The sequence below is a fragment of the Mustela putorius genome, unplaced genomic scaffold (assembly GCF_011764305.1).
Source record: "Mustela putorius furo isolate JIRA1106 unplaced genomic scaffold, ASM1176430v1.1 tig00000228_pilon_pilon_pilon, whole genome shotgun sequence".
Classification (NCBI taxonomy): Eukaryota; Metazoa; Chordata; class Mammalia; order Carnivora; family Mustelidae; genus Mustela; species Mustela putorius.
Window position 1 is genome coordinate 10,431,542 of NW_025421322.1, and position 13,801 is coordinate 10,445,342.

General features: G+C 39.5%; 1 protein-coding gene across 1 annotated transcript; it reads right to left on the reverse strand.

Moving 5' to 3' along the window:
• ABRA (actin binding Rho activating protein) lies at positions 1 to 11,326 on the reverse strand. Its single transcript, XM_004771320.3, has 2 exons — positions 10,610 to 11,326; positions 1 to 1,926 (listed from the first exon to the last, which is right to left on the reverse strand). Exons 1-2 carry the CDS (start codon positions 11,272 to 11,274, stop codon positions 1,449 to 1,451), a joined length of 1,143 nt encoding a protein of 380 aa, XP_004771377.1. The 5' UTR covers positions 11,275 to 11,326; the 3' UTR covers positions 1 to 1,448.
• Between the last annotated feature and the right edge of the window lie 2,475 nt (positions 11,327 to 13,801).

Here is a 13,801-nt window from a genome sequence, read left to right on the forward strand (position 1 = left end):
AAATATATTTTATTCTTGTGAATGACTTTAAATGTTGACATAGGTTTCACTGTGATAGAAGTGTAGATCTTACATGAAATTTTGTTTAGAAATATTGGTCATTAATTTGTAATTTAACAAATCTATTAGGGAAACAAAAATACACATTCTTCTTTAAGAAGATATTGGAACTTTCAGTTTGAAAGAGAATCATACATGAAAACAAAGATAATTCCTATAGTAGTTTAATCCATACTTTATAGTAAACCTAACATCTAACAATTATGAATGTATCTATTACCTTGAGGTATTATAATTTGACATTAATTTCTGTATTTAACACAAAATTACTATAATTACCAACATTTAGTGAAATGAGTAAGAATTAAAACCTCACATCTTACTCAGTTGGTTTTTAGAATTTTGTAAGACACATTAAATCTGAGAAAAAATAAGTAATGGATTAATGCCCACTAAACTTTTGTCATTATATGAAACGGCTATTTTACTTTGGCAAAACTAATAATGCCATTTTATGACTCTCAGGTATTTCATAAAATTTGTTAGAGCATCAAGAAAATTAAAATGACTCAAATGTGTTTCTAATTTTCCAATGATTCTATCAGATTCCTTTACACTGAATATTCCACTTCATTGTAGAATTTTCTGTATTCCTACTTTACTGTATACACTGACATAAGTGTAAGCAGCATGATGCATTAATGTTTTGAGAAAAAATAAACTCCTCCAAGAAGTCCTAAAAGACAGTTAATTCTGTATCTCTCACCTGTGTACTACTTTCACAGTGATGGTAAACCTACCATCTCTGGTAAACCTCTCTTTTAGCTTTAAGAACGCCAACAATGTTTGTTTTTATGTGATTTGTGCAAATCATACAAAAAGGACAACTAACTCCTATTGGAAATCTTCTAAATTCCAAGCTAACAGAGAAACTTCATCAATTTCCACATCTCCACATCTGACTTGGATACTTTTTACTTATGCGTTTATTTTATAAGTGATGCTTTGATAGAAATAATAATACAAAGTCTAGCTTCTTAGAGTATTTTTAGTTTGCCAAACTTAACTGCTTTCCCCCAAAATAACACATCTTAACTATGTTCTGCTAATGTTTACCTAAAATCAGCATTTTTCTTAGATGTGGCAACTGTTTAAAGATCTATAATAATTTCTGCAATAGCCAAATATTTTTGCCTAAAGGGTAAGTAGAATTTCAAATATTTATGCCATTACTGTATACTAACACTCTACATGCCTTCTGATAGGCTGTGTGCACTTCTTCAAAATCTTCAAACTTCCTCAGAAATAGAGTCCCAAAAAGTCATTTATGTAAAAATTGTTTAATATTTACTAACTTATTACAGAGTGGTTTGCATTTTAACTTTTACTGCATTAGCATTTGGCATTAAGACAGCAGTGGGTCAAGTCTGGCTTTCGTTGCGGAAGGTTCACTGGAGTAGAGTAATCACGACATGGTCATCTCGGCCTTGCCATAGCATCTCTCCTTCAAAGTCAACCAGCCCATGCTTCCTGGCACGCATGAGAATACCCACCACTTTATCTGAGATACGAACATAGCGGTCAAAGAGATCTCCAAAAGTAACCTGGATCTTGCCATCTCGTCGGTGGCGGGCCATCGTGCGGATGATGAAGCACATGTCCATGATCTCTCTGTAGATGTGTTCCTCAGCTCGCTTGGCCCTTTCCGCCGTTTTGGTTCCCTCCTTGGGACGCCCGTAGCCTTCGTCTCCTTTGTGAAGGCGGGTGGACATGGCCAGCTGATAATCGAATTCCTCACTGAAAGGATTGAGCTTCTGGGATTGGATGTGTTCGTCAGCCCATTGTTGCCATCTCCCTTTCAGGCTGTCCACTTGGCTGTATTTCCGTTGGGCTTTGCAGCTGAGTTTCTCTGTAAATCTATTTGCCCTAAAAGGGAGAGAGAATGAAGAATCAAGATCCTGATTCTGAACATCCAAGTGCTGCTTTCTTTTTGTACTTCCTGCACGTAGGCGTCTTTCTGTAAGTGTGATTTTCTTCATTATAAACAATATAATCATAAGACAATAAATTAGAAATGAAAGGAGAAAAATTAGAACAGTCACACCCTTGTTCTTTATTTTTACTTGAGAGCTGACAACGACCATTGTCCTCATTTTGGTGCACCATAAAAAGTATTAAACTCTATTTCAGGAAAAAAATCTTCTTTTCACAAATATAATGTAAATATGAATGTCCTAAAATTATATGGTGATGACATTTTAGCATTGGAATCATATAAATGTTTTAAGGGAAGCCACTTTGTATAGGACTTCAGAAACCAGTTATTTTCCCCAAAATAAGGCTTATTATAGTAGCATATATACATTGTATTATTCACGTAAGTATATATGTTCATATATAGATTTTTGATGAGAGCATATTTATATTAGTATCAATGATGTGCCACAAATTTTGGAATATCAAGTTGTAAAGATGGAAGACAGCTGCTAGCAATAGTAACCTTTATCGAATACTTTGTGCTGGCATTCTTCTAAATACTTTATATTAATATTCCTACAATCATTTTATGAGACAGGTCTGACTATTCTTCTTACCAGATGAGGAAGCTGAGGTCAGGGTGGTTAAATTACTCACTTAAAATCACAAACCTGGTAAAAGATAGTGCTGGGATTTGAACCAGGCCTGTGTGTGTAACTACTGCAAAATACTGCCCTAAACCACTGACAAAGGTAGAATTCAAACACCCACTGTCTGAGCTGAAGTCAATGTCTCCCCACTGTGCAGGGATGTCTGTCATTCCCACGGATACAGAGTCCAATAAGTAGATGAGTTGTGTTTCACAGCTGTGTGTGTCTTTGCAATGTGGAATGAGCTATTTTCTTATTAAACAACAACAAAACAAAACAAAAAACAGCCTTGAAAGTATAGATCGGTAGTGACATGAAGGTACAGGCCAATTTTAAAATGGGCAAAATTTGTCTTTAAAAGATTTCTCTGTCTGTTTTTTTTTTTTTTTTTTTTTTTTTTTTTTTTTTTTTTAATCTCCAGTCTCCTAGACCCTTTTTCCTAGAATCTCTTTGCCTTTGTGAGTAAAACATGAACCCTGGACTATGGAAAAGTCAGAGATTTGTAGTCCTCAACGTCACAAGCGACCCATCCTTCCTTTTCCCCTGCACCGAGTGGCCTCACGCCTGGAAGCACTGGGACAGGAGATGCAGAGCCTCCTGCAGTTGCGGAGTGAGCGGTGTGCCTGAGCTAAGCAGCCCTTTCTTCCAAACTCTCACAGGCTCTATTCAAAATCCAGTTACACGTCCGACGTGGGTATTCCTCACTACCCAATCTCACTTCCTGAAATCTGGTTATCCAAAGGCAGGAAACTCACAGACACACAGACGTGGATAGGGAGACACAGGTATTTGTATTAACATTTTCGAAAGAGGCATTAACAGCCACTAGATGGCAAACTTTCACTAATTCCCATGTTTTATGTGTTCAAAACTATTCTTGAGGCATTGTTTCATTATTTTGACAGAGCTCAAACTGGGGGTACACCAGATACGTAGAGCGCTGCTCTTCTTTGTAGCCACTTGGACAAAAACATATGACAAAGTAAATTGGGAAATAGCATGTAAAAAACTGTACACAGTTACTGCAGTTTTTAAAAGTCACGCATGTATGGAAAAGTGCTAGGAATTATACCATACTGAAATGAGATGGATTTCTCTCAGCCCTGCTGGTCCTCACCATCACCTGCCTCTCCATAGACGGTCCCCGTTTAGCTTCCCAGAGTAGGGGCTGCTTGATCTCATTATCAGATGAGAGCAAACACCTTCTTCCCTTAGAATCAAGGCAATTCATGACGAGCATAGTCTTGAATAACGAGCTCAAGGCCATCCCAGCACAACCCAAAGCTCTTAACCTGATTTGAGGCAGGGACATCCTGCTAGAGAAAAGAGTCGAAACATCTCAGAAGAAATTGAGGAGAATGGCATAATTTGTTAACTCATACTTGTGTCTCCCAAATATGGACTACAGTTCCGTCCTGTATAATAAAATGTAAGTTTTAGTAGTTCCCCCTTATTACCAGGCAACTACAGTCTGGAGGCAAATGAACCTCCTTCTAATGAGTCATCGGGTCAACGGTAACCTAGCGCTACATCACCGTGCCTACATCATTCACCTCACTTCATCTCATCACGTATGCATTTTTTTCTTTTTCTCCTTCCTTCCTTCCTTTTGCTTCCTTCCTTCCTCTTTCTTTCTTTTAAGAGGGAGAGCACATGAGTGGGGAGGGAGAGAGGGAGAGAGAGAATCCCAAGCAGGCTCCATGCCTAGTGTGGAACCTGACTTGGGGCTTGAACTCATAACCCTGAGAGATCATGACCCAAGCAGAAATCAGGAGTCAGACACTTCTATGAGCCACACAGCTACCCCTCCTCACATAGGCCTTTTATCATCTCACACCATTACATAGGCCTTTTATCATCTCACACCATCATAGTAAGAGTGAGTAAAGAACAATAGAGAGTGAGTATAGAGTAAGTATAGAGTAAGTACAGAGTATAGAGTAAGTATAGACTAAGAGTGAGTATAGAACTATAAGGTATTTTGAAAGAGAGACCACATTCACATAACTTTTATTATAGGACACTGTTATGATTGTTCTATTATTATTGTGGTTAAAATTTCTTACTGTGCCTAATTTATAAATTAAGCTTTTTCATAGACATATATGTATAGGAAAAACCATAGGATATATAGGTTTAATATTTCCTGCATTTTTAAGCATTCACAGAGGTCTTAGAACATATCTCCCCCAGATAAGGGGGAGCTACTGTACATCTTTCCTTTAAGGAACTTCTGGGTGTGCCTGGGTGGCTCAGTCATTGTGTCTGCCTTCAGCTCAGGTCATGATCACAGGAGCCTGGCATCAGGCTTCCTGCTCAGCTGGGAGCCTGCTTTTCCCTCTCCCTCTCCTCCTGCTCAAATTCCTTCTTCCGCTGTATCTCTCTGTCAAATAGACAAATAAAATCTTTTTTTAAAAAAAATAAGAAACTTCTGGCCAAGTTGGCATACTTTCCATCTTTTTATTAAGGTATTTATGATACTGACTGTGTATCAGACACTGTTTTAGGATCTTATTCAACATTCAATAATTTTTTGAAAAGTAGCCATTAAAAGACATCTGTGAAGATAATCAGAGTAATACCAATTTTATACGGTAAAATTCTAACTATTTAAAATGTGTACACATCAAGGTGAGGAAATCAGTGGCATGTGCACAATTGAAAATAATTGTTAGTATCTGGATGGCAGTTGTTGTTTTTTGTTTTGTTTTGTTTTTTTGTTTTTTTTTTTAATTATCTTTCCTGTTGGAATCGTATTGATTTTATGATTTAAAGAAAGAAAGAAAAATATTCAAATTAGCCTTCTAAGGTAACTTGTTTAAACTGTATGTAATATGGGCCTCTGATTCCTTGATATAGGGTTTTTTCCCTCTAATTTGCATTAGGAACTTAAAGTCCCTGAATCTTGAAACCCTATGTCATTAGGAATAGGGTTGAAGTTAGTGAGTTAATAAATCTCTGAGGAAGTGAAGCATTTATCTTTTCAAAATCACCTCCTAAATCTTAATGTCCATTTGTTATATTGTCAAACTGTAATTCCCAAAAAATAGGAGAGAAGGAAAGCAAAAAAATTCGTCTAATAAGCAAGAATTGGAACATAGATTATAAAAAATGAAGTACCAGGAGGAATACCTTAATGTGTATTTGTCTCTATCTTTTAAACATTCTGTATTGGTTTTGTATTTCCATTTTCTAAAAAGCCTGAAAGTTCATGCTTAAATCAGGATTAGAATTTTTTTTTAAGACTTTATTTATTTATTTATTTATTTATTTATTTATTTATTTAACAGAGAGAGATAGAGGGAGACAGAGAACACAAGCAGGGCAGGGACAGAGAGAAAGGGAGAGGCAGACTCCCTTTTCATGCAGGGCTCGATTCAGGGCTGGATCCCAGGACCTGAGATCATGACCTGAGCCAAAGACAGACGCTTAATGATTGAGCCCCCCAGGTAGCCCAGGATTAGAAAATCTTATACCTTAAATATCTTCTTGGTCAATGGACATAAGAAAAAATATACCAGCTAATCCTTTTTTTTTTTAATCTTTAAGTAAAAATGTGAATAATAGTTTAGATTGAGCTTTAGGAATACAGTATAGTATAAATTTATAGAAAGCAAAGCAATATTCAAAGACTGACATCACACCCACATTTTAAGATAGTAGTATTTCATCTAAACTTGGCTTCTTGGGTTCTTCATTATTAATAAACAAATTTTCTTATAGTCAATCAACAAATATTTCCTCTGTCCAAGTATGTGCAAAGTAACTAACTGTACTAGACATTATAAGCATTCTAGTTGGAAAATGTACGTTCATTCACTGAAACAAATTCAGAAACTTATTTATCTGTTATCACCTGTTATCAAATGACATCAGTTTGAGTATTGCTTTCTCATGTGATTGGGCTTTTCAGCAATTTAATGAGAATACAGGAACTAATTGCATCATAGTTTTATAATTTTGGAGTAATAATTATGTGGGTACATTATTTAATATGAATAAACCCCACAGGAAATAAAAATTCTGAAAGGTATATTTCAAACCTAACCAAGTTCTCTGGCACTGGAAATACTCTGGGAGGTGGCCTTCACCTGCATCACTAAATGATGTTTCAAATATCACAGGGCCTGGAGGTGACATTTTCTTTCTATTTATTTATTTGTCAGAGAGAGAGAGATCACGAACAGGCGAGGGGTTGAGGGGAAGCAGGCTCCCCGTTCATCAAAGAACCCGATGCAGGGCTCCATCCCAGGACCCTGAGACCATGACCTGAGCTGAAGGCAGAGGCTTAACCCTCTGAGCCACCCAGACACCAGGTGACATATTCTGGTCTAAGTCTTGAATCAGTGTGAAGAAAGCAAAGACCTGCTTTCATGGCCCCACCCCCAAAGACTCTCCTAGATAGGGAGCCTTTCTCCTCTTCGCCCAGGAACATTTCTCTGTCAGTAAAGCAAATAATTTCTGCCACCCTCTCCAAATTCCCAGGAAGGTGCTGGGGAGAATCTGTTCCTCTGGTTTGCTTGCTCCTCTCCGCAGGAAGTCTAGCCAGTTTGAGGAGTTTATCAAGCCCTTCACAGGGTCACACTTATCTCTGTCTGCTATCAATCAGGTTTGAGAGCCAGGCCCGTGATTCTTCTTGCCCATTTGTAACTGTCCTCAGACCCATAGAAAGGGTTCCACGCACTAGAATTGGGGTCAAATAGCAGAAAGCTGTACTTCGGCTCTATTTCTAGCAAAATCCTTCAATATAGTTGTACCCAGATCTTACACTTAGGGTGTTATTGGGATTCCGTTAATTAAGCTGACACTTTGATCTCCATTTTCGTTTTCTTGAGCCCATTCTCTCCTGAGAGAATCAGTCTAACAGAGTGGTTAAGAACATAAGCTCTGTCACCAGCCTTCCCAACTCAATCACGTACTAACTCTATGACTTGAATATATTTCTTAGTGTCTCTCTGTGTCAATTCCCTTATCTATAACATGGCATTCTTATTCCCCACTATTCCTATTTTTGCTGACTGTAACGTGGGGAGGATGAATGTGTGATTGGCACTTTAATATTGCGCCATTACTGTATGGCAGAGGGAGGAGCTGGACCAAACAAGTCTTGTAACGACACAATCAAAACACTCAACATTTTTAAAATAAAGCATTAAATAGAAACCATTTTCATAGTTAAACCCAGTTAGCAAAACTGTTAGTAAAGAATATCTCTACTTTTTGCCAAACTTGACTTTTTTTTTTAAATCCATAGAACATCTTCACCACCAAAAAACCTCTCTTTCCTTCTTCTTAAACATTCATGATACATAATTTTCTCCCTATTGGTGGATATGGGTCAAGAATGGTGCTTAGAATGAAAAATAAACGAACAGAATCTCCTTTCACGCGGGCTTAGTCAATAATGTCACGATCATTTCTCAAGCAGCATTTGAGAGTCCCATCAGGCTTGTGCTGAAGCTTCCTGGGCACAGCTAGGGTTACTGCTGACACCAAGCGATGTTGTTTCTGTGTACGACATTCTGGTACCCTATGTTCTTCAAGACTAAGAGGAACTAAAGAGGAAAGAGGAGATTTAATCCCAATCCTCTGCCCCAACCCTGAGGACCAATCTCCTAGTATCCTGTAGGGTTGGGATCACAAGAAATGGTCCCCTGTGTTATAATGTGTACAAATTATTAAGGAGTTCCTCTGGGTCCATTGCTTTGCATAATCAATATCAAAACAACTGTATGAGCTACATCTATTTTTTTTTTTTAAGGTGAGGACAAAGAGACAGGATTTGCCAAAGTAACCATGATTCAAACCTAATTGTCTCTCATGCAAAACTTATACACCTCTCCATCACACTAAGAAGGTGTCCATGTACATGTTTGATTTTAAAAACCTGAGAAAGGTCCTGTATGTGAGTCTCTACTTCCAGTTTACAGTGTGGTGAAGAGAGCTGGGTCAAGAGCCAGAATCTCTGGGTTCAAATCCCATAGGCTAAAAAATCTTATCCAGATTTTCTACTGTGTCTTTATCTTATGCTCCATCTATCAAATGTGGAGAATACTTAGACCTGCCCATGAGAACATGGTGAGAATTAAATGAATAAACAGAGAAAGAAACAGAGAAAGTGCCCAAGAGGACTACACGCATTTCAGACTGTCTCCAGTCATCCACTTCCGACATGGAGCCAATCTGAATCACGCTGACAGAAGATCTTCTTTGTGCCATCCTCAATCTTTATTCTGCTGGGTTCTAATGTTTCATGTCTAGCAAGTGCACACACATACACGTACACACACACACACACACCCAAATCCACAAGGCCAGAATCAGACGACGGTTCCATATTTCCTGGTAGAATAACTATTTCTCATTATGAATTTCTGTATTAATATAAGTAGAGCACAAATCCAGATCTCTCCACAGCACCCTCAAGGCACCGAGGGATAGTTAGCACCATGTCTGTTTCAAAACACGGTATGTGAAGACAAGCACAGCTCAGCTTTGTCACTAACTTGCTGGGTAAAACCTCCCCTCTGAGCTTTAGCACTCCCGTCCCTAAATTGGGATAATAATCCCTGCTTCATCAGATAGTGACAGAGAAAAGGACAGAGCATGTTAGCCATCTGTGGCGTGCACTAAACGTGTAAGCATTATTACAATTATCTAGATTTGCTATTTCATGTTTCTTAAAAGCATGTGATGTCATAGTTCTAATTCTTTTAAAACACCTTTAAAGTCACAAACTGTATGACAGGTTTTGTCAAATTAGGTGTCAGTTTTGTTCTTTACTTTCTGATTGTTTCATAAAGTTTAAGAAGCACACCTACATGACTAATATTTCCAAAGGGAGTCATCAGATCAGAGGCTTTTCACATATTTTGATAGTCCATAGTTGTGGAGTGAGATATCCTGACTTTCTATTACGTGGAGGTAGAGTTACTGTCTTAAAAGGAAATATGTGTTTTTTTGTCTGAATAAATGTATCAGTTTGGCTCAGCCTCTGTTGGGGGGTATGTGTATTTGACATCTAAATGTCTTAGAATCGTGGTATTTTAATGACCTAGCTTTAATAGCATTTCTGTCATTGTTTACAAACAGAACAAACCTCTGAAAGTTTGAAAATATAAAAACGAATACAAATAGTAGAATCTATGTGAATAATAACAGCTTTTATACGTGGAGCATAGGGAGCAGGTACTGTGCTGAATTCTTGGCAGCCTTAATCTTGTTTACTTTTTCCAAAACAATAGAATTTATCTCAAAATTTTACTCTTGCTATCATTTTACAAAGGAGGAAATGGGCTTAGAAAAATAACCAGTTCGTGTGTGAGACAGAGAGAGAGGAGAACATTTAGGATCTACTCTCTCAGCCACTTTTGAGTATATAATATGATATTATCAACTATTGTTAGAGAAGAGCTGGAATTTGAACGTGGGTCTAACTTCAGAGCCTACTCTCAAGTTAGATGGCAGCCTCCCAGTGGTTTACAGGGTCCTAGAGACCAGTGTCCCACGGGCATGGGACAGGGTCCCCTGTCACCACAGGGGACATGTGGGTAGACGTGTCCCCTGATAATGCTATAGACTGGTTTGAGACAAGGGAAAGATTTGCCCAGTCTTAGTCTACCAGCAAGCACATTTTCTGTGGAGAAATAACCCAATTTGCTACCTAGACTTTATTTTAAAAATATACCCAATGCAGGCATCCTTCTCTGGTGGCTTCATCTTTGTTGAAGCTAAAACTGGAGTATTCAGTTCAAAACATAAGGAAGAAACAGGAAAGTACAGGCCCTTGACCCTGAGGTCCATGTCTAGCTTGGCATTGCCCCTTTGGCCCAGAGGCAGAGCCTTCCCCACAGGACCTTGCCCCCTGCCTACTTTTGAAGATTCTCATTCTAACTTTGGGAGCACTTCCCTGCTCTCTCGGTCCCCATGGCTCGTTGGGGCTCAGAGGCAGTATAGGCAGCCGAAGGGGGGCATTCACTTACTGGGAAGGCAAGGGGCGTTTGATTCTGGTGGTGGCCACCTGCTCTCCATCCTGCTCGGGCCTCTCCTCGGTCTCCCCTCCATAGCCGCTGTCCTCTGTGTCGATGCTGTCACTCCTCCACTTGGGCTCCTCCTGTTCCATCTCTTTCCAGCCTTTGGTCAGCTCGGATACCAGGTTGGCACATTTCCTCCTCCGTGTCGGGGAGCCATGGCTGTGGAGGATTCTGTCAATGTCATGTTCTGGGTGCCCGGCTCCAGGAATGTCGCCGTCTTCGTATCGGTGGCTCAAGTGGCCCACATCCCCTCCTCTCTCATAAGCTTTGCTGACAACTGTTTTGGTCACCTCTTTCCTTTTGATAGGAGAGACTTTGGTGGCTCCCTCTGAACTTTGTCCATCTCCATGTCCCTCTGACTTTTGGGAGGGGGATTTTGAGGTGTCCTGAGCTTGCTGGTGGAGAGTGGGGTTGACCACTGACTTAGGGGCTTGGGGTGCATCCTGGGTCTCTCCTGGCTGCCAACCTGTGGGCTCTTGGGCCTGCCTGGTGCTGTTCTCATTTGCCCACCGCTGCCAACCTCGGGCCAAGCTGATCACCAGGGTGGCTGTGCGGACCTTCCGGAGGGCACGTTTGGCCGGGGCCTCCTCTCTTTCCTTTTCTCCCGGAGCCATGTCACCCGTCTCCTCTCTGCCTGTAGCCTGGGCACTGGCTAACGTGAGTACAAACCTGGGGAGTGCCTGAGATTTAAATAGAAGCAGGGTGTGAGGGTGGGTGGGGAAGAGTTTGGTGACGGTGGAAACTATGTTAAACATTTCTTGCCAAGATGTGGTGCCTTCCCCTGAAGGCGTGTGTGCTTTTTTTAAACCTGACGTCTCCAGTTTCATCACAGCAGAGGAATATCTCTGTTGCTAAAGGACAGTGATATGCGCTCCCTTTCTTCTCGAGTGCCAGAGTGGAAATGACTAGATTTGATCATGTGCTCAGCCTTATGTTCTTCCTGACCTTAAAATATGGTCCTACCATTTATAGGAGCATAAAATATGAGCACAAATTGTGCTAGGAATATTATAGGCTTGTTCTCATTTAAATCTCAATATAGCTCTTAATTAAGTCCCATTTTATAGCAGAGTACAATGAAATCAAACTTCCTACAGCTAATAATATCTGTAATTCAAACCCAGATCTGTCTGATTCAAAACTCATGTTGTTTATTCCAGTTATCAAAGATCCAAAGTTCCCTTTTTCTTTTGTTGTCACTGCTATTCAGTAGAGACCTTAGAATCACCTCATCCAACCTTCAATTTCCAGATGGGAAAACTGAGGCCCAGATAAGGGGAGACAAGGGCCAGGTTTTCTGGTCCCAAGAATGAGTTGTTACGTAGAGAGGTTATTTTGATAAACAAGATAATGGTCAAAATCTTGGTCCAATTTAAAGTCTTTAAGATCTACACACATGTTGAATTTCATAGATTATTATTAGTATAAATATTCTCAAATGTTTTGAAAAAATATTTTGTTTAAAAAAAACATCATTTAAAGACAAAATAAGTGAATGCTGTCAGAAACTATCCCACTTGACCTTTGGTTTTCAATTATACACCCTTCTTTTACAGGCCTTTGGGTTCATGCCGAAAAAGCCATTCATTCAATTCTCAGAATAAAGATTGAAATATCGTTTTAAAAAAGGACTGAATAGGTCATTTGGAGAGAAAATGAACTATATAGGAGGTGTGCTAAACTAGATAAAATTGCTCAGGACTCAGTGCTGAATAATTGTTTAAAGTAAGACAATAGAATTTCTTTTCACAAACAGTTCTGTGATTTGGAACTGTGTCCTTTCCTCTAATCAATATTGATGGAGAGCTGCTGTCTAAGAGCATAAAAACTCCACCAAAGATAGTTAATTCCAATGATGAAACAACTTCATTTAAAAAATATGCTGATGTCAGTTTTTCGTCATGTAGGTCATTTACCTCCTAAGATTAAAACAGTTTGGGAGATGATTTAATACTCTATCTAGAAATCTGTCAGATGTATACTCTGAGTTCAACAGCATCTGATAATGTTAACTGAAAAAAAAATCCTTCTTGATTAAGAGGAAATTAGATGACAAGGAAAGAAAACTCATACAAATAAAGATTTAAATCTGAGTCTGAAATTTCTGGCATACTTTCTTGGAATGTAGATGTGCTGCAGACTGTTTGTTACTCTTAGATTCCCTTCATCCCACACGGAAGGCCTTGGGAGGGAGTGGGGTTCTTTAGAGATACCCATGAACTTAGTCCAGGACAATTTACAACTATTCAAGGAAATTTTCTTCTTCCCTGTGCATACGTGCTCCATATTCAATTCTGATAGAGGGAGATGAAGGGAGATAGCAAAATGTTATTGGAGTCTCGATATTAACAGGCATTGCAGTCCACTGCCTAGGGCTTGGGACTGTCAGCAGATGGTCTTGGCAAAAAATTGAGACAGCTCCTAACCATCTGGTCATTCCTTCTGAGATTTCACTTCCATGGCAACTGTGGTTCTTCATCCCTACTTCTCCAGAAGAGTGTGTAAAATCTGTTTCCTTCTCATGTCTACTTTGGGCATTCCTTCCCTAAAGCCAGGTCTGTATATTACCTCTGTACATTTTTTTAGTTTTTTTTTAACTTTATATTGTTAGATTTATTTATTTGAGAGAGAGCACACATGAGAGTGAGAGAGAGAGAGAGAGAGGGAGAAAGCATGAGGTGGGGAAGAGGTAGTGGGAAGGGGAGAAGCAGGCTCACTGCTCAGGCAGAGCTTGTGGCAGGGGTTAGGGGGACTCAATCTCAGGACCCTGGGATCATGACCCGAGCTAAAGGCAGACGCTTAACTGACTGAACCACTGGGCTCCCCACTACTGTACATTTTAAAAGAAATGTTCTATCTTCTTTCTCAACCTAGATCTAGATTCTTAGGAGTTCAGTATTCTTCTATTTTTTACTTTTTAAGATTTTATTTGTTTATTTGACACAGAGAGAATTAGCACAAGTAGGGGGAGCAGTCAGCAGAAGGAGAGGGAGAAGCAGGCTCCCCCTTGAACAGGGAGCCCAATGTGGGGCTCAATCTCAGGACCCCGGGACCATGACCTGAGCCAAAGGCAGACACTTAATGACTGAGCCACCCAGGCACCCCTGTATTCTTCTATTTTAATAGAAGGTGCAAAAGAAA

Coding starts and splice junctions, on each gene's coding strand:
- ABRA (XM_004771320.3), bottom strand. CDS start 11,274: ATGGCTCCGGGAGAAAAGGAAAGAGAGGAGGCCCCGGCCAAACGTGCC. Junction 1,927..10,609: donor AAACGCCCCTTGCCTTCCCA/GTAAGTGAATGC, acceptor TCTCCCTTTTAG/GGCAAATAGATTTACAGAGA.